The sequence below is a fragment of the Salvia hispanica genome, chromosome 2 (genome assembly GCF_029641045.1).
Source record: "Salvia hispanica isolate PSC_SH4W2 chromosome 2, Shi_PSC_v1, whole genome shotgun sequence".
In the NCBI taxonomy this organism is placed as follows: Eukaryota; Viridiplantae; Streptophyta; class Magnoliopsida; order Lamiales; family Lamiaceae; genus Salvia; species Salvia hispanica.
Window position 1 is genome coordinate 6737529 of NC_142693.1, and position 19016 is coordinate 6756544.

The 19016-nt window shown below is 36.8% G+C and overlaps 3 protein-coding genes across 4 annotated transcripts; 1 reads left to right on the forward strand and 2 right to left on the reverse strand.

The window, feature by feature from the left end:
- The first annotated feature begins 1847 nt into the window (after positions 1–1847).
- Positions 1848–3043, forward strand: LOC148931488 (uncharacterized). Its single transcript, XM_089064805.1, has 2 exons — positions 1848–2481; positions 3006–3043. The coding sequence occupies exons 1-2, from the start codon at positions 1848–1850 to the stop codon at positions 3041–3043; spliced, it is 672 nt and encodes a 223-aa protein (XP_088920931.1).
- A 4951-nt stretch (positions 3044–7994) lies between these two features.
- On the reverse strand, positions 7995–10640 carry LOC125207906 (uncharacterized). The gene is made up of 12 exons (XM_048107452.2): positions 10483–10640; positions 10314–10383; positions 9994–10190; positions 9832–9907; positions 9657–9740; positions 9505–9584; positions 9290–9416; positions 9153–9212; positions 9022–9072; positions 8778–8936; positions 8557–8689; positions 7995–8480 (listed from the first exon to the last, which is right to left on the reverse strand). The coding sequence occupies exons 1-12, from the start codon at positions 10638–10640 to the stop codon at positions 8308–8310; spliced, it is 1368 nt and encodes a 455-aa protein (XP_047963409.1). The 3' UTR covers positions 7995–8307.
- Positions 10641–12524: 1884 nt separating this feature from the next.
- On the reverse strand, positions 12525–18519 carry BPG2 (P-loop containing nucleoside triphosphate hydrolases superfamily protein). Of its 2 annotated transcripts, XM_048098914.2 has the most exons (5): positions 18286–18517; positions 16546–16713; positions 15116–16461; positions 13725–13892; positions 12525–13240 (listed from the first exon to the last, which is right to left on the reverse strand). In XM_048098914.2, exons 2-5 carry the CDS (start codon positions 16649–16651, stop codon positions 12887–12889), a joined length of 1974 nt encoding a protein of 657 aa, XP_047954871.1. In that variant the 5' UTR covers positions 16652–16713; positions 18286–18517; the 3' UTR covers positions 12525–12886. The 2 variants fall into 2 exon arrangements, with proteins under 2 accessions (XP_047954871.1, XP_088921906.1); XM_089065780.1 differs by having other exon boundaries at positions 15116–16713; positions 18286–18519.
- Between the last annotated feature and the right edge of the window lie 497 nt (positions 18520–19016).

Below are 19016 nucleotides of genomic sequence, written 5' to 3' on the forward strand. Positions count from 1 at the left end.
TACAATTTACATGCAAAATGTTTCACCAATGTTTCAATTGAGTACAAAATGTTTTAAATTAACAAATATTATACAAAAAGTTTAATTAGTGTTACGAATTAGTACATTCCATCTAAAATCACTAACACTATTATTTTTTCTTATTTTTTTCCAAAATTATGCCTAAAAAACATAATATTATTTCTCTAAATAATATCTTATGTATTGCCATATGGGCATTTTATCAAGCAATGAATTCACATTTAACTTTCAGCTAATATTTGTAGTTAATTTTAGAGTCGAAAAGGATGAAAAATAAGAAAAAGTAATGATGTTAGTGATTTTTAGACGGAATGTACTAATTTGAAACACTAATTAAACTTTTTGTATGATATTTGTTACCTTAAAACATTTTGTACTCAATTGAAACAATGACGAAACATTTTGTATATAAGGTGTAATTACCCCTATTTCATCAGGTTCTAAGTTCTAAAAAAATATAGTAAAATAAATATTTAAAAAAGTTTCTAAACATAAGGTTTAATAATTTATAATTTCTCCATAAATAAGTTCGTTTACTGTAAGCAAATTTTTTACTGTAATAATTAATTGTTTTTCTGTAATAATTACTCTCTCCGTTTCTTTATAGTTGAGGCGGAACTTTTCGGCACGAAGTTTTAGAAATGAATGTTGGGTGTGTTAAATAAATAGATAAAAAAAGTAAGAGGGATAGAAAAGGTAGAAAGAATAAAGTATAAAGTGAATAAAGTAGAGAGAATAAAGTAAGAGAGAGTAAAGTAAGAAAGAGAAAAAAGTTATCATATATGGAAATGACTCAACTATGAAGAAACTTCCCGAAATGGAAAAATGACTCAACTATGAAGAAACAGAGGGAGTAGTTGTTTTTAGTATATAAACTTTAATTTCAAGCATCTTCTATTTTCTCTCAAAAAGAAATTTCCCATTCTAATTTATATAAGTAACATTTTATGAACTTATTAAATTTCAAAATATTAACCACTGGGGTCATCTTCAATTGCTCATAGCATAGCTCATTCCTTTTTTTTTTTCTTGGTCTTTCTGCACTGATATTATATTATTATATTACTATAGGAGTATTTATTTGCATTTGTGTTGATGCAACAAAAGATTTATCGATAACGTTATTATGTGGCTATCTAAAAACCAAAGCTGTTATGTGGCGCTTACATCATTTAATTTGAATGTATGGGTACCACAGATGTATTAATCTCTACTTTAAGCTTTAGGTGTATTGACTGGTGAAACATTTAATATTTATTTTTACAATTTTTCCGAAAAATACAACACACAAACACTTGCTTGTCGATGTAGACACGTGATCTTGATATTGATCAAGTCTCATATAATATCAACAGTTCGTAATTAAGTAGGACACAAAATGGATTGGCACAACACATTTTCCATTTGAAGATGCAATGGCAAAGCATTCTTGTTATCTTCTGTTAACAAATGAATAAAGATCAGAATCATCAAGGAAGGAAATAGAATTAAATCAGTATAAATTGATTGAGCAATTGATTGTAAATTGATTCTAGGAAATCATACCATATACACATATGTAAAACTCTACATAAAGAATAGTAAGAACCGATGAATATACAACACACAATTTCCTACAATCTATCTCTTATACACTACTCTTCCCTCTTCTATGGCCAATACCAAAATCAAGATGGTATCAGAGCAGGGGTGAGACTCAAAGAAGTCTCATCACTGTCTCGGACCAATCTCAAACCAAAAGGCCAAAATCCGGCAGACCCTGTTCAAATCACCAAACAATCCTCAATGATCTATGGGTCTCCATCGACCAGAAACAACCCAATCGGATGAAACTCCCAGAGGGTATTGAAATCCATAATGCCGAGAAAGAAGAACAGAGACTATACCAACTGCTCGTAGTCCTAAACGACAAGTACGAAGGGATCAAGAAAGAAATACTTAGATTGGATCCACTACCATCCGTAGAAGTAGCATACGGAATCCTTCGGAGGGAGGACACCAAAGCGAGCGTTCTGAAATCAAGGGATACCGGGGCTACACATGGAGTCGCGGCTGGACTCATTACAAGGCAGCCATGGCCGAATCAAGCCGCTCACCGAAATCCCCTTCAACGAAGCGGCGGAAATACTGGCGGTAACTGGAGCAAGAAAACGGAGGAGGAGAAATTGAAGCTCACATGTAATCACTGTGGAAAGAAAAAGCATACTCGGGAAACATGTTTCGAACTCCATGGTTACCCGGAATGGTGGGAGGGTTGCAAATCTAAACAGAATCAAGCGTCGTTTCGAGGGGGAAGAGGAGTAGCTGTCATCGCGAACAGAGGGGGAGAGCCGGCTGCCACCGCCGGGAGCAACACCGAGGCCACAACAATCCGAGGCGGCAGCCAGCAAGGGCCGGAGGAGATAACCCTTGGTACAGTTTCCTTCGCAAATGGCGGAAATGGAGTGGAGGCGGATGGGGGTAAGTTAGGGTTTGGGGGTTTACCCTCAAGCCCTACCTTTTTTGAAAAATTAGGAAATGCACCCCAACCTATTAAATATCCCATGAATCAACCCCAAAGATCCATAAAATTCGAAACTCAGCCTCTCGTTTTTAAAAATCCCAAATCTGCCCCATTACTTTGCCAGAATAAATTTCAGCCACTCGAAAATTTGTCCGATAATTTGCCCGAATCATATGCTTTGCCCATATCCTCTGATGCCAAGAATCACAAATGGATTTTTGATTGTGGAGCTACAGATACTATAACTTTTGATAAATCTGATATATCTAGTATGCACAGGGCACCAAAAAGTCACATTCAAAATGCAAACGGAGAGTTGACGATAGTAGAGGGAGCGGGAACTGTTAAAATCTCACCCAGTTTGACATTGTCTAATTGCTTATATGTCCCCTCTATGTCACATAAATTGCTATCGATTAGTCATGTGACTAAAGAGTTGAATTGCACTCTCCTAATGCAACCCAATTTCTGCCTTTTGCAGGATATCAGGACAGGGAAAATTATTGGACGTGGCACTGAGCGGAATGGGATGTATTATGTGGATGAGATAGAGCAACACGGAAATGCTATGATGGCTCACGGGACGGCTGACAGGGAGGCTTGGTTGTGGCACCGCCGTCTAGGACATCCTTCGTCGGGTTATTTAAAATTGCTTTATCCTAAATTCAGTAAGGATTTGTATTGTGAAACCTGTATTTTGGCCAAAAGCCACAGACAAACCTACAAATCAAATAATACCAGAGTTGATTATTTGTTTTCTCTTGTCCATTCTGATGTTTGGGGTCCTTCACCGGTTTTAGGGGGGCAAGGTTTTAAATATTTTCTTCTTTTTGTGGATAATTGTACTCGTATGACGTGGGTATACTTTATGAAACAAAAAAGTGAACCCTTCCAGCATTTCACTCATTGATATATCGAAATATCGATACGATAACGATATTGATATTATCCATATCGAAAGTTCTTATATCAAAACTTTCGATACGATAACGATATGAAATTCTTTCATATCGATATTTTTGATACGAAACACGATACAACATTTTCGATACGATATATCATATCGACCCACCCCTAATAAAAACTCTTCGATCAGATAATGGAGGAGAATTGGTGAACTGTGATATGAAACAGTTCTGTCACGATAAAGGCCTTGTACACCAAACTACCTGCCCATATACCCCAGAACAAAACGAAGTGTCAGAGAGGAAAAACAGAACCCTTTTAGAAATGGCTCGTGCTATGCTTATCGAATCCAACACCCCAAGAAAATTTTGGCCTAAAGCAGTGGCCTCCTCAGTCTACCTATCAAACAGACTACCTTCGAGCTCACTAAACTTGAAAACCCCGCTAGAGATCCTCTCGACACTAGCGCAAATCCCATTACCTTTAACCCTTCGACCTCGGGTGTTTGGCTGTTCAGTTTTTGTCCACATTCCAAAACACGAAAGAACCAAATTATCTCCATGTGCAGTCAAATGTGTCTTTGTGGGATATGGAGTAAACCAAAAAGGATATAGATGTTTTGATCCTTAATCTAATCGTCTGTTCACCACAATGAACTGCGATTTCCTCGAAACAGACTACTACTTTAGCCATCTTAGTGGTCAAGGGGAGAGTGGTAGTAAGGTCGACCCACTAAGCTGTCCACCAATTCCAGTTTATCATGCACCAGCAAACCTGGCAGAGGAAGCAGAGGAGGATGACAAAACTGCCGAGCAAATCTCACATATACAGGCCCCAACGCCCAATGCCACTGTCCAGAATACTCCCTCACTGATATCCACTGTAAGTCCTTCTGTAGACTCTACTACACCTGAAAGAAGCTCTCTTAATTGTACTAACAATGTTACTGAAGGGAATCAAGAGACAGGTATAGACTCAGGGGAAGAGAGTCCAGATGAACCTGAGATTTGTGATTTGCTCGAGGAGCAGATTAGTGAAGGAGTTGGGGGGTACAAATTACCCTCAAGATTAAACAGGGGAGTTCCACCGAAAAGATACAGTCCTGACATTCACACAAAGGCAAAATACTCAAAAGCCTTTCTGGCCAAGAATCACCTCTCAGAAATGGCTCATGCGTTTGAGGCAGCGCTGTATGAAGAAGAAGAAATCCCGTGTACTGTGGAGGAGGCCTGGAGGCACAAGCATTGGAGAGAAGCAATGCAGAAAGAGATGGGAGCACTGGAAAGAAATGGCACCTTGGAAAAGTGCATGATACCTGATGGAAAGAAGGCAGTCGGATGCAAGTGGGTATTTACAATTAAACGTCGACCTGGTGGCTCTATTGAAAGATATAAAGCACGATTAGTTGCAAAGGGATATACACAGACCTACGGAATAGACTATGACGAGACATTCTCCCCAGTGGCGAAAATGAATACTATCCGAGTTCTACTTTCAGTAGCTGCGAACAGAGACTGGCCCTTACATCAGTTTGATGTTACGAATGCATTCCTGCACGGAGAATTGAAAAGAGAGGTATACATGGAGGCTCCCCCCGGTTTTTCCGATGGTTACAGTAAAGGAGAAGGATGCCGACTACGAAAGACCCTGTATGGACTCAAGCAGTCACCTAGAGTTTGGTTTGGGAGGTTTACTGAGGCTATGACAAAGTACGGATTCAAACAGAGCAACTCAGATCATACCTTGTTTTTAAAGAAAAGAGATGGTCGAATAACCTGTCTGATCATCTATGTAGATGATATGATCATTACTGGTGATGATACTGAAGAAATTGAAAGGCTCAAGGAGGGCCTATCACAAGAATTCGAGATGAAGAACTTGGGAAACCTTAAGTATTTCTTGGGGATAGAAGTATTAAGGTCGGAAGGAGGTATTTTTCTAAGGCAGAAGAAGTACATACTGGATATTCTTGCTGAGACGGGGTTACTAGACTGCAAACAGTCGACACACCAATTCTAGTGAACCACGGACTGCAGATCGTGGAAGGAGCAGAACCAGTAAGTCAGAGCAAATATCAGCGCTTGGTAGGAAAACTCATATATCTGTCTCACACCAGACCTGATATTGCTTATGCAGTAGGCATTGTGAGCCAGTTCATGCACCAACCACAGAAGGATCACTATGAAGCTGCGCTAAGAATCGTGAGATATCTAAAAGGAACAGTTGGACATGGAGTATTGTTCAAAAGAAATAAGCATCGAGGGATCTATGGATACACAGATGCAGACTGGGCAAACAATCCAATTGATCGGAAATCAACAGGGGGTTACTTCACCTTTGTTGAAGGTAATCTAGTTACTTGGAGGAGTAAAAAACAGAAAGTAGTTGCACTATCTAGTGCCGAAGCAGAGTTCAGAGGTATCAAGAGTGGATTGATGGAAATTTTATGGCTAAGAAGATTGATGAAGGAGATTGGATTGCCACAAGGAAAAAGTCAGTTGTTTTATGATAACAAGGCTGCAATTAGTATATCTGAGAACCCAGTACAACACGACAGAACCAAACATGTGGAAGTTGATAGGCACTTCATCAAGGAAAATATTGAGAGCGGAGCTGTGGAACTACCCTTTGTACGATCTGAAGATCAGTTGGCGGACATCCTCACCAAAGTGGTCAATTCGAAGAGCTTCTCCAGCGTTCTGTGCAAGTTGAGCTTCGGAGATCCCACCACTCAACTTGAGGGGGAGTGTTAACAAAGGAGTAAAGATCAGAATCATCCAAGGAAGGAAATAGAATTAAATCAGTATAAATTGATTGAGCAATTGATTGTAAATTAATTCTAGGAAATCATACCATATACACATATGTAAAACTCTATATAAAGAGTAGTAAGAACCGAAGAATATACAACACACAATTTCCTACAATCTATCTCTTATACACTACTCTTCCCTCTTCTATGGCCGATACCAAAAACAAGAGAAGAACTTCCACTTAGAGCTTGTTTTCTTCAATAGGTTCGAGCCCACATCCATACTATTTGGCAAGAGCATGAATGTAGATGCTCTTATTGGTAGTGAAAAGTGAGTGGGCATGGCAACCCGTTCATCTTTTCTCTGTCAATGCAAGATTTTCCCTTACTTTTTTCACAATTTGTAGTGTTGTTGCTCCGAGATTGTCATTTCTTCCTTCAAGTCCATCATAGATTGTGCGCGAATGTTGTACGAGCTGTTCATAGTCAACGCTAGTTCATCTATGATGATATGTAGAGATTTGCCAAAAAGTTCATAAAGGTTGTGAATCGTAGTGATTTTGGGGTGCCGGAAGGCCACCTTGATACTAAAACAAAGTTGCCAGATAGTCCATGATTATTTTTGATCGGAGAAGACCGTCGATAACAACCAAAAAGAACTTGGGACTAATGTGTTTGAGGGAGTGGATTGGGGGATGTAAAGTGTGTTTAACGAAGAATGAATAATATTAATACTAATACTACTCCAATCCTCCGTCCCACTAAATGTGAAACGTGTTCCACTTAAAATGAAAACAACATAATCTCTACTTTATTCTTTCTTTTACTTTGTTGTCTCTCCACTTAACACACAAAACAACATTATATAAAAAAATTTGCCGAAAAGAAAATGCTTCTGGACAGATGGAGTCTTATGATTTCATTTCTTGAATGTGGATCATGATGATTACATTTGCTATTAAAGGAGATGCAAGAGGTTATTCATCTAATTCATCCAGTTCATGAATGTCAAACAATTGAACTAACTAGGCCCTCAACTTTAGAAAACGTCGACCAGTTGCTACTCTGTGTCATCGATCATCTTTCCTTCCTTTGCATGCATCAAAATGATAGCTTGAACAAAATAAATGTACAAGTATTAATTTATATAAATCCATAAATCAGATTAATTTAAAATAAAGTCTAAATAATTGAATTAGTCATGATTAGATTTTTTACATAAAATATTTTACTCATACGTCTAAAATCTTTCAGCCATTATAATGAAAAGTTTTAAGCAAAGGCGAAATATTCAAACTAGTGACATACTACTGTATATTTTTTTCTAACTCTTTAATAGTCAATTTGATGTAGGATATAGATACCGCTCAAATAAATAGAACATAAAAATTGAACATCAGCAATTTTACAATAAAAAAGCAAGTGAAAACATTGGGACAATTGACCTCCAAACTCTTAAAATAAAAATATACGGAGTACCATTTGTCTACACTATTGAATTTTAAATTTTTAATAGATTAATTATTCTTTCTAAATTATAATGAGCCATTTGTTATGACTAGTAGCAGTTGATTTAGACATTGAGCACCCAAGTTACCAACTTTCTTTATGAGACATTTCATTGTATCATGCAATTGTGGAGAGATGAAAACAAGAAATATAGTCCCCTCAAAAAGGACATAGATATTTCAGAAAAAATGTGGTTCAAGATAACCCTGTCCATTTCTGATCACAAATGCCCTAAATCAGGCACTAAAATCTTGAGGTTGTCCCTAGCTAGGCATCTGCTACACATAAAAAACAACACTAATCTAACATATAGTAACAATTAGTATTTCCTTTGAAATTCAACAAGACAGAAGCAAACCACAAAAAATAACATTGGCTGTGCAAACACAAACCAGTAGCAATAAGCATGTCCGTTAACATTAAACGACACATGTAGTGAAACGAGTCGCTATCAAATCAAGAACTGGCGGCACGAAATTAACCAATGATCCTGACTGCCAAGACTGTGAACCATGATATGCCTTAAGCACAAGCATCAGTTGTTCAGTGATCAAATTTGAGTCAAAAAGCTATTAGTTCAGTTATATGACTTGAAGAATATATAATCATCTTTGAGCTATTCCAACAGAGGAGCAAGTAGAGGTGATATGGTCGTTTCGGGAAGATCCATGCTAAGTGTCACTAGTATACCAGCCAGTGCAGAGACGGCTGGAACAAGCCCGAGCCCGTATCTGGTGGCAGACAGCGCGAATATGGGATTGTCTTTATGCACTTCGTCCGGAGTTGAGCCTGCACAATAAGTGAATCTAAGCAACCAAACATATGGAAACAATCAGCCATTACAAACTAGTTTGTAGAGGCTTACTTTGATATGACTCAAGAACGGTTAATGCTATTCCACATATTATTTTGTCCAAAAAGCTCAATGATCCGTACACAAAGGCACATCCGTTGAGATCTCCACCGACTAGGAAGCTCTGCATGCTCATCCCGGACACCTGGTCATTCAACGAATTAAGCCCATTGTCAAGAAATGTGACGGACAATCTCATAAAAAAAACACAAATACAATCACATGCTGCGTACCAACATCAAGGCATTTGCCACTCCAATCACTACTGATATAAGGTACATGAAATCTTTCATGCTGCTCGGCAAAAAGAGGATGAAAACACCAGAAATCATCCACAGAAGGCCCCCAGCGGAATAGGCAACCTTCAACCTATGACTACTCCACGCCATCTCCTATGTAAACAACGAGCGTTAGTGGAAAGATGTTAAGTTGATCGAATGAGTAAGAAATTCAGAGGTAATTTGGTTTCAATCGAACCTGTAGGATGATTGATGTGACAAAGCTGCATACAAAGATGACCGCGGGCACCTAGCCACACAAATTTTGGACATATTACAAGACATCAAATATATTTTTTTTATATACTAGAAATCACTTGAATATTGTACCACAGCTTTGGAAGATTGGTCCATATTCAGCTCATTGACAACATAAAAAGCAAGAAATGCCTGTTTCACCACGAAAATAAACTGATAAATAAGGATGTAGGCAAATTTTTAACCCAGTCACTCTAGTATATGCTAACCTGTGATACATTTGTGACAAGTCTAGTTAGCACGTATACTAGTGCTACTTGGTGGTATAACAACTTACGAAACCAGTATGTCCAAGAAATTCTGGCATAACCTTTTTCACCAGCTCCTCTTTTTAATCTGCACAAATGGAATCCAAACTTAACATGTCTAAACTTGAGGTACTAATTTCAGCTGATAAACCTGAATTTCAACATATGTTACTAACCTTGGCTCTGCAGTTCCGAGATAAAATATAGCGACAAAACAGCAACCAATGAAGATTGATGAATAAGCTATCCAGCGGTACTGAAATGATAAAACGAAATGAAAAAGCAGACGGATAAAAGTACCTAGAAAATGTACTGGAATTTTACATACCTGATATTCAACTTCAATAATCGAACGCCTAGTATTGAACTTGAATACGACAAAAGCAACAGCATAAAGACTAAGGTTCGCAACCTAAAGCAAAAACGAAGTTCAGGAAATCAGAGAAGATGAACATGTGAAATTATACTAATATAATGGATGAAAGCATAGTAGAACTTGTAACCATTGTGAAGGCATTACGACAACTGGTCATAACTACTCGGCTTGTTGAATTCAGGGTGATGCAGTTCACCATTGACCTTCAACAAGAGCAGGCTTGGTTACAGGCGTGAAACTTGAACGTGAAGAAGACATTATTAAGAATACGATAAAAGACTTGGATTACATGTGTGAAATTTGAGTAGCAGCCCAGCCAATATTGAAAATTGCAGCGAAGACGCTATAACTGATGGTTTGTGCACTCGATGAATACGACCCTATGATTTTGCAAGGCATGCAGCCACCAAAGACGGAAGAAAATGAAGCTGCAACCAAAAGAGATCCCGCAGCATGCCATAGCTTGAAGCTCCCGTACCTGTCGATCTAAGAGAAAAAGAAACCCGAGATTATCACCTTTACATACTCTAGCACTTCAGAGCAGAAATCTGATAATTTTGTAAGTTTATGCAGACATAAATGAAGTTATAAAATAGTTTATACACGTACCAGTTCACCCGAAAATACAGTCATGAAGCCATCAGCAATTTGACCGGAGAGCATGACAATGGCAGCATCACTATGAAGAGAAGGCCAATGCATACATCTCAAACATGAGAAACCACCAAAACAACAACTACAAAAGAGAAGCATAGGGAGTGAGAAGCAAAGTCCAAACCTTGGGGATAGGCCGATGTCGGTCATGAACACTAAGAGATATGTAAACCAACAAGCAGATGTTATATCATTCAGCATGTGTCCCACACCGTAGTAGAGGACAGCGCATCTCCCAACGGGCTTGGTGCACGAATCATCATCAGTAAAGGCCCCAGTCATGCTGTTTTACAAGGCAAGATGTGGTGAGTTCCTGCAAGTTACAGCCATTTGATAAATCAAAAGCTTCTTCAGCCACCCATGCATCATAGATTCATAGTAAAACTGAATGCTGCAGAAAAATTCAATATCTTAGAAGAGTTTGATTTCATACCTCTGTCACTGTGATGATTTAGATTCCCATTTCAACTCTACAGTATGGTCACTTAATGTTAGTGTGGAAAAATACAAGGAAAATGCTAACTGATTATATTATATCTCAAGAATCATGCTCTTTCTCTCTTTGTTTGTTTGGTTTTGTCATTTATTTAATGATTAAGAGTTTGTTCATATTTCTAGATCCTTCTCATCATTGCTATATATAGCTACTGTGGATGTATATTGATTGGTGAATGAAATACAGAATATTTCCAAGTCTCTTTTTCATAGTATTACTTTACTAAATTCCTAATAGTACTACTTAATAACCAGAATAATCAATATGGATTGGAAATTACTTTATTATAGTAAGTTATTTAGTAGTAGTATTTATTTATGGAATCTGCATAGGAAAAAAGGAACAAATAAATGACAATCCTTATCCCGGAATAATATTTTCCATTTTCACTTTCTCTGAATTCATAGAGGCTCTTCTTAAAATATAATCGATCAAATCTTCAATTTAATTAACGTGTCTTCAAATGGGGTGTTTCAAAATCTACTATAACATAAATTATAATAGTAAATATATTTGTTTGTATATTTATATTGTATCGAACTATATTTATGCAAATTGATACTACTATTATAATTTTTTAAATATATCATTGTAATATAAACTTTTACCCTAAAAAATAGTAAAATCAGTGGGAATTGAACTATTTATTGTAGAATTTTCATATGCTTCTATTTGCAGCGGTAATAGAAGTCTAATAATGTAAACAAATTAATTAATATCCTGATTTTCATACTCATTCAATATAATTAAGCTTCCAGTCTTGAGAAATATATCTCATTTTTAACACTTCCACTATTCCAGTTTCAAGAGATCACAAATTAACTTCAGAATCGTAATACGTTGGTTTTGTAAACTTTAAAGACAAAACAGTAAGGTGATATGAAATATTTATACATAATATACATTCATGTTTTATTTAATTTGAAATATTCTCTTACGATATGGCCAACTGTCTAAATATCTGACTTGGAAAGGTTAATCTTTTCCTAAATTATGCAACTATGACATATTAATTCGTTTCAAAATAATCAATAATTATTAACCTGATTTAAATATAAAATACCTAAAAAAGTCTAATTATATATATTTATCACTACTATATATTACTCCCTTCATTGCACAATAAGAATAACACTTTACTATTTTGGTCTTACCCTCAATATCAGACTTGATTTTTACCATAAATGAAATGAAACTCACATTCCACTAACTCACTTCACTCATATTTTATTATGAAACCAATATAAAAAAGTGGATCTCATATTCCACTAACTTTTTCAACCCACTATTCCTTACATTTCTTAAAACTCGTGCCTACAATAATATTGACTCCTACTGTCACTACTGTCACTACTTCTTAAATCATGCAATTAAAATACACACATTGAGTATAGCCAGATAATCATGCAATTTCAAATTATGAATATGCCTCAGGCATATTATAGCCAGATAATATTCTGTTGGGTATAATCAACCTCAATTGAAGGAAGAAGCAACAAGATATGCAGTCTGAACACTGATTACTTGCTAATTTTAATCAATCACATGCCATGCATAAGCTCAAAGTTAGATAAAAGAATCCAGTATCCAAACTTTTTGTATAAATATTTTGCGTGTTGGCACAGTGGTGGTGTGCTTAATGTCTAATCCCAAAGGTCCTAGGTCCACTGTGACACCTTTAAATTTCTATTCATTTATCAATACAAAAAGAAATCGAGGTAGTATAATACAAGATCAAGATTCAAGAACTAGGATACAGAAAAAGAATAGACCGAACCCTACTTCAGGTCCCTGACAAGACCCTTCTTTGGCTAACACCGAAGCACCATCGGGTGTTCATTAGCTCGATAGACAGCACCAAAATTCCCAACGCACACATGGCTTAAATATTAAGGTGAACACTCGGAGAAAAACTTGCCAGAACAAGCATCCGCTGCAGAGAATACATCAACTATAATACTACTTCATATTCTAGGTTTCATGTGGTTGTACCACAAGTTCTGCACCTGTTCCAAAATTGTTATGTTTCTTCTCAAATAGGTAATTCAGAAAGCAAATCTGCACTTTCATCTCCATCCTCTCTCTTAGATTTAGCTTCGAGTTTATTCTGCTTCCCGATGGCCTCAGATATAGCCTTTGGCAGCCAAAAGCCAGGCCGCTCAAGAGATGATGCCCGATCAAGCACCAGAGGCTCCCGCAGAGTGATTTGGATGCCGTCATACGTCCACAGGCTTAACTGTGCTTCACCTTTCAAGCCTATCGAGAACCAACCCAATCCAGCCACTGCAACATCGACACTGTTCACGTCCCAGCTTGTTCCAGATGCTTTAATATCTCTTTTCACCCATTCACCCAATTCAGGGACCCTGTCTTCCCCAATAGGCGGCTGAAATACGTATGAAACCAAAAAAATTGTCATAATGTGTTCTTTATATCAAAACTGTAACCACATGAGTATATATGGTTGCTCTGCAAATCATAAAATAGGGCTAATACAGTGTGAAAAAGAAAGGATAAACTAAAATAAAACTAAATGAGCAAAATTTGAAACAAGGCAAAGGGGGCTAAAAGTGAGAAGATAACATCTAATGAAATATTTACGGGAGCAAACTGGCCAGTATAAATGACTAAAAGACTAGTTCCAATTAGAAGAGACTTTCTCATGTAAAATTATACTCCAACTAATAATTAATGAAGTTGTGAAATAAGTGGAACCATTCGAGAAGATTTTAAACTCAGAGGGTCATTGATATATCGAATGCAAGTAATGTATACTTAATAAGAACCACTTATTAGTTCAAAAAGTAATTGAGGTAAAACTAAAAACCAACATGCTTAAGTTATTCCATTTAACTAACCCGGGCTCTCACCTGCAATCTAATTCCAGCATGCTTGTTCTTTGTCTCATCAGCATTTTCTGTCTTTCCCAGGTGAAGAGACACACTATTTGATGCCCAGATTGTTACGTAGATAGTTTGTACAGAAGCCTGGTCAAGATCAAGTCTGACTAAGCCACCAACATGTATAGTTTGACCAGCCTGCATGTGGTTAAAATAATCATTAAGCTAAGCTTGATATAGCATATGATCAACAATGTGTTAGTTAAGGCGGCTGGTTGCTGGAAACCAAGACAAAAACACTGGAAAAAGAAGAAGGAACAGAGAAAAACCACCACTAGTTGGACTGGAACTGGACTTTTGAAAATAAATTACAAAAGATAAATCTCCTCTGAAAAAGCCACCTCCAAAAAGGGCTAAACACCTCCGAAGAGGGCTACAGGAATCGCTGAACTAGAAAGTATTTTTCTGGACAATTGACAATTCACAAGTAGGAAACAAAGCCTTAGTTATAAGACTCTACAGATAGACTCATAATATAAATAAAACTCTATCTTGACTTTTTCAAATATATTCCCTATCTCTAACAAACTACTAACTAGAATCCTTAGACACAATAAACAAACAGAAATTAATTAACAACTAAAGGAACAGAGGGAACAGAACAGAACAGGAACGTCCTCTATAACTAGACCTCGATCACAATGCTATGACAACTAAAAGGTGCTATCAAAAGAGATAAGAGAGAGAGATCATATAAGGAGTGCAATTGAAACACTAATCATGTCAAGTAGAAAGAAACAGAATAAAGAAACGGGAGGTCACGACAAAAGATAGATTATCAGATAGACAAATGGACAACTATATAATATTTTCAGCTTATTACATGATGCATTGGTACAGTAATTGGGTTTTTGGCACATATATTCTTGCCACCTCATAGACTAGCACTTTCAACATAAACAGCAATATTGTTCATTACAAGATGTGGCACAAAAAGTAACACACTTAGAAGGGGACCAACACGGGTTGAAGGAAAGTATACAGTTTCTTCTACTTGAAGTTAAGTTGTTTACTTGTTTAAGGGAAAACATAAACTGAGTTTCTTTGGTGACATAATCATACACTTATCCAACTTAGTTCTCTGTTCATACTGCCTCGACCCCTCCAAGACTCTCAATTTCAGCCTTCCAGGGATAAAAATATATGGATTATGGCATTTCCCAGCTTACACTATCTCATCTAAGAGATGACCCTTCTACTTCTCACCTTGCTCAAAGTGAAAAATCAGCTAGTAACACTAAAGAAGCTTCTTCCTCATTACTCATTAGACAGTTAATATTCTTATATCTATGTTAGAGCAGTCAATAGTCATCTATAGTTGCTAAGGGTATTACCAAAAGTCTAGGTATTGAATAACTTGCCTTTATTCTAAAAGTTCTGGGCTGAAGCTCTTTCCGTATCTCGGCCATTTTTTGCTCATCCCTGTTCAATCTCATAGACATTAAATACGGGTGCAAAAGCCCCGGAGTGTCGTACATCTTTGCCTTAGCAGGCAGAATCCCTCCAATCCTCAGTATCCCAAGTGTTGTTCCAGGAATTGGAGCTTCTGTCAGCTTTGCAACCTTCACACCTTCTTTCTTGGAAAATGCATTGATCAATGTCGACTTCCCAGCATTCTGAGATCCAATAACCCATACATTCCCTCTAGGCCCAGCCAAATTCTTGATGAAAGCAAGCAAGTTCCTCACACCCAAATCTTTCCTAGAACTAACCATGTAGACCCCAGTAAGCTTAGGTGCACCGTTTGCCTTGGCACGGTGCCGGACCCATCTATCCAACCTTGCAGGTGAAATCTGGGAAGGAAGAAGATCGACCTTTGTAGCTACCAAAACAAGCTTTGGCAACTTTTTACTATTCTTGCCATCTTGACCCTCTGCCAGCGCTTTGAACAAGGACTTGGCTGCACGTTTAGGGAACGACCCCTCAAAATCAACACAGTCAACCACCATAACCACCACAGTGGCATCCGCATTCCCCGTGGGCTTCATCAATCTCGTGCTTATCAACCGATCAAAATCAAAATCAGGTATCAAATTCTCAGCCACCTGATTCTTAACACACCCATAATTCCTAAGCGAATGGCACCTCGCACAAACTGTCACCTCCACTATCTCTCGTTCAGCCTCCCTGGAGATTCTCTTCTTCTCTGCCTTGGACACCTTTTTCCTTTTCCTCTTCTCTAGTGTCTCCTCCGTGGTGTTGCCATATCCAACACCAGCTGGAGCGAATCCATCTAACTCTTTCGCGTACTCATCCTCCTCATCTTCCAACTCCGATTCCCAATCATCCGAATCCCAGTCACTCCCATCCTTTTCAAGCTCCTCCAGTTTCGCCTTAATGTCATCATCGTCATCATCACTATCTAACTCCTCCAATTCACTAAAGTCCTCATCATCTTCAAACTCATCAAAATTCTCATCCAATAAATCCTCTATTGTTTCAATCGATCTTTTCACTTTCTTCTCTCTTTCCTGAAAATATCCTGGGAAGTTTGGGTCTCTATCTTGCATAAACACTCCACAACCAGGACATATAGGCCCATAATTCTGATCATCATCTCTCCCTTCGCTCAAAATCACACCTTTATCGCCTTTTCTGGAATTACTCGCATATCTTTTCTCAAGTTTCTGACCAGTTGCTCCACTACACCTAACCAAACACAAATCCTTCTTGTAATGCTTTTCTTTCTTCCTTCCTATATCCAATCCTGTAAAGAAGGGACTAAGACTACCGTGTTTTGCCCATATATTCTGAAAAAGCGAAATGGAAGAAGAAGCATAGAAAAATTTACCGGTAAAAAGATGATATTTTGACGAAGGTTTTCTTCCAATACTGTTCTTCAAGGATAGGTTGACGGTGCTTGAAGATAGAGAAATGGTTGACAGCATAACTGCCATTCTAGTTTCTTTTCACCTTAGTAATTTTCCTTCTTGAAACTTAAGGATTCAGGGTTTAGGACCTGGGAGAGCAAGATAAAAACCCATGAACACCAAAATTAAATGGAAATATTCTATGTAAAAAATCGAAACAAAAAATAATCAAATCTGAAAATGGATAATGAGATAATCAACAGACAACAGTCAATTAAACAGAAATTTGGGAATGGTGGCAGTCGCCGTGGCGAAGTATTGTTTTTTTTAAATTCTTGTCCAAAACTAGCAATTTTTTCACAACTCTAGCCAAATTTTCATTTTAAAATCAAATATAGTTTGATTAATGCTATGTCATTATACATCTCTATCAACTTAATTATATCTGTATCGACTCATTCTCTCATGTTACGAATTAAGTGATAGTCAAAATTATTTTAAAAAACAAATAAACACATTTTTATTTTTATTTTGAAATTTCTATTTTTCTTAATTGAATTAATTAACTAAAAATCATCATAACTGTAACACCCCTTATTCAATTAAAGAAATAATCAAACAAGTGATGTCACTTCAAAACATTTTCTCATTTAAAAGATGTGATCTAATTTTTATTCAAATCCACCAACGTAAAACAAAGACAATATTTTGAAAGTAATCGAGCAGTCCCTTGATAAAAGTCTTGACATGCCACTGACTAACCGTCAAAAAAAATTACTTAGAATACTAGTGACTTGATCCTTCAACAGCTGCACCTATGACCAGATAAGTATACAATTCAATCTGCAAAAACAAATCTTGAAGGGTGTGAACTTCATAAGCCTAGTAGAGTATTCATACATTCTAACAAGATTTTCAAAACAATTAAACCTTTTGCTTGGCTAACATACCTTCATTAATTTTTTCAAAACAATTTAACAATTACAACTACACAGTAGAAAATTTTCTCCAAATTAACTCTTACTTGGCTAACATGCCTTCATTAATTCTTTCAACTTTTGGAGCTTTTAACATTCACTGCATTACAATATCTTTAAATAATAAACTGCTTTTGCTCGGAGTAACGTAGGAGTGGAGCCCTATACCACAAGAAACCTCTTGATGTCTAGTTTAATTTGGAAAAAGGTAATCCCAAAAAACTCCAAGGGATTAGGGATTTAGGAACATTTTATTACAGCTTGCCAGGTTGTGACAGATCCTAGCAAACGTTTTGCAGGAATTTTTTAAAATAGCAAACGTTGATGAAATGAGTTGAATTTTTTTGAGGGGCCTTCCTAAGACATGATAATATCGAAAGAAAATTTTATAATATGATTTCCAACACTTTGGTGTGGCCGAAACTAACCAGTACAGTAGGGCAAGAACACAATACAAAGTACAAGTGACTTCATATTTATTGAGTAATTCCCTCAAACAATTCATACTCAACAGCAAAACAAATCATGATTCTTCTCCAAAGTTCCTCTTTTATTTTCAATTCATCTACAATTTATAGGTTAGAGACTAAATTAAATTAAATCCCAAACCAAACAATTAGCACAAACCCACCAAGGCAAGTACCCGAATCATATTCATTCTTTCACAAGAGTCGGGAGTCATCCATTTTAATTCTGAAATTCAAGCATAGAGGATAAAATAAGTGAGTTGGAATCAGCTGTTACCTTAATTTCACAAGCTTTGGGATTAGAGGTGTTGAACTTTAAGCTTTAAATCCCACTTCCAAGGACATTACAAGAGAAGGAAGATGGAGATAGGTCACATGGGACAAAGGAGGACAGCGACGTCGTGCCGGAGAGGCAATAACGGCGACGGTGATAAAAGAGAGCCGAGTGAATGGATGAATGCAGTTAGCCAAAATTTAGATGACTCTACCCTTTTCTTTTTCATATCCTGCTCTCTATTTATTTTTCTCGTTTTTCATTTCTTTCTCTTTTTTTTTGAGATTTAAATGAGCTTTTTAAACTAATCCTCTTTCTTTTTCTTTCTTAATTATTCATCATTTTTCTTTTAGGCATAGTTAAAGAATCAAAACTTGATCAAGTAGGTGGAAAAAATTATAAATACGAGACGTTAGATGATAATTGTTTTCGTATCGATGAGTCGTCATGCTTTTAAACCTTCGAATAATAGTCTCATTTTTCATCTTTTAAAAATTTCTTTCTCACCATATACGTATAATTAAAATAGTATTCATCGAATCATTTCTCATTCAATACTCATCCACAATAAATGGTCATTTTTTATGCTAATCAACTGGTTGGTGCAGATTGAACATATATCTTATTCAAATTATGATTTGAATAAGAAGATTGACTCGCGATATAGAATAGAATATAGAATAGAAAGTGAATATTCCTCGATAGGCCCTGAAAGGAGAAGGAAGGGGAATTGC

What these genes read in the sequence shown, in the direction of transcription:
- LOC148931488 (XM_089064805.1), top strand. Translation starts at nt 1,848, where the DNA reads ATGAAACTCCCAGAGGGTATTGAAATCCATAATGCCGAGAAAGAAGAA. An exon ending in TGGAGTGGAGGCGGATGGGG is followed by an intron (nt 2,482 to 3,005) that starts GTAAGTTAGGGT and finishes TGCCTTTTGCAG; the next exon opens with GATATCAGGACAGGGAAAAT.
- LOC125207906 (XM_048107452.2), bottom strand. Translation starts at nt 10,640, where the DNA reads ATGACTGGGGCCTTTACTGATGATGATTCGTGCACCAAGCCCGTTGGG. An exon ending in GCTACTCAAATTTCACACAT is followed by an intron (nt 9,908 to 9,993) that starts GTAATCCAAGTC and finishes CTCTTGTTGAAG; the next exon opens with GTCAATGGTGAACTGCATCA. An exon ending in ACCAATCTTCCAAAGCTGTG is followed by an intron (nt 9,073 to 9,152) that starts GTACAATATTCA and finishes TTGTGTGGCTAG; the next exon opens with GTGCCCGCGGTCATCTTTGT.
- BPG2 (XM_089065780.1), bottom strand. Translation starts at nt 16,651, where the DNA reads ATGGCAGTTATGCTGTCAACCATTTCTCTATCTTCAAGCACCGTCAAC. An exon ending in CCAGAACTTTTAGAATAAAG is followed by an intron (nt 13,893 to 15,115) that starts GCAAGTTATTCA and finishes AACCACATGCAG; the next exon opens with GCTGGTCAAACTATACATGT. An exon ending in ATGCTGGAATTAGATTGCAG is followed by an intron (nt 13,241 to 13,724) that starts GTGAGAGCCCGG and finishes TACGTATTTCAG; the next exon opens with CCGCCTATTGGGGAAGACAG.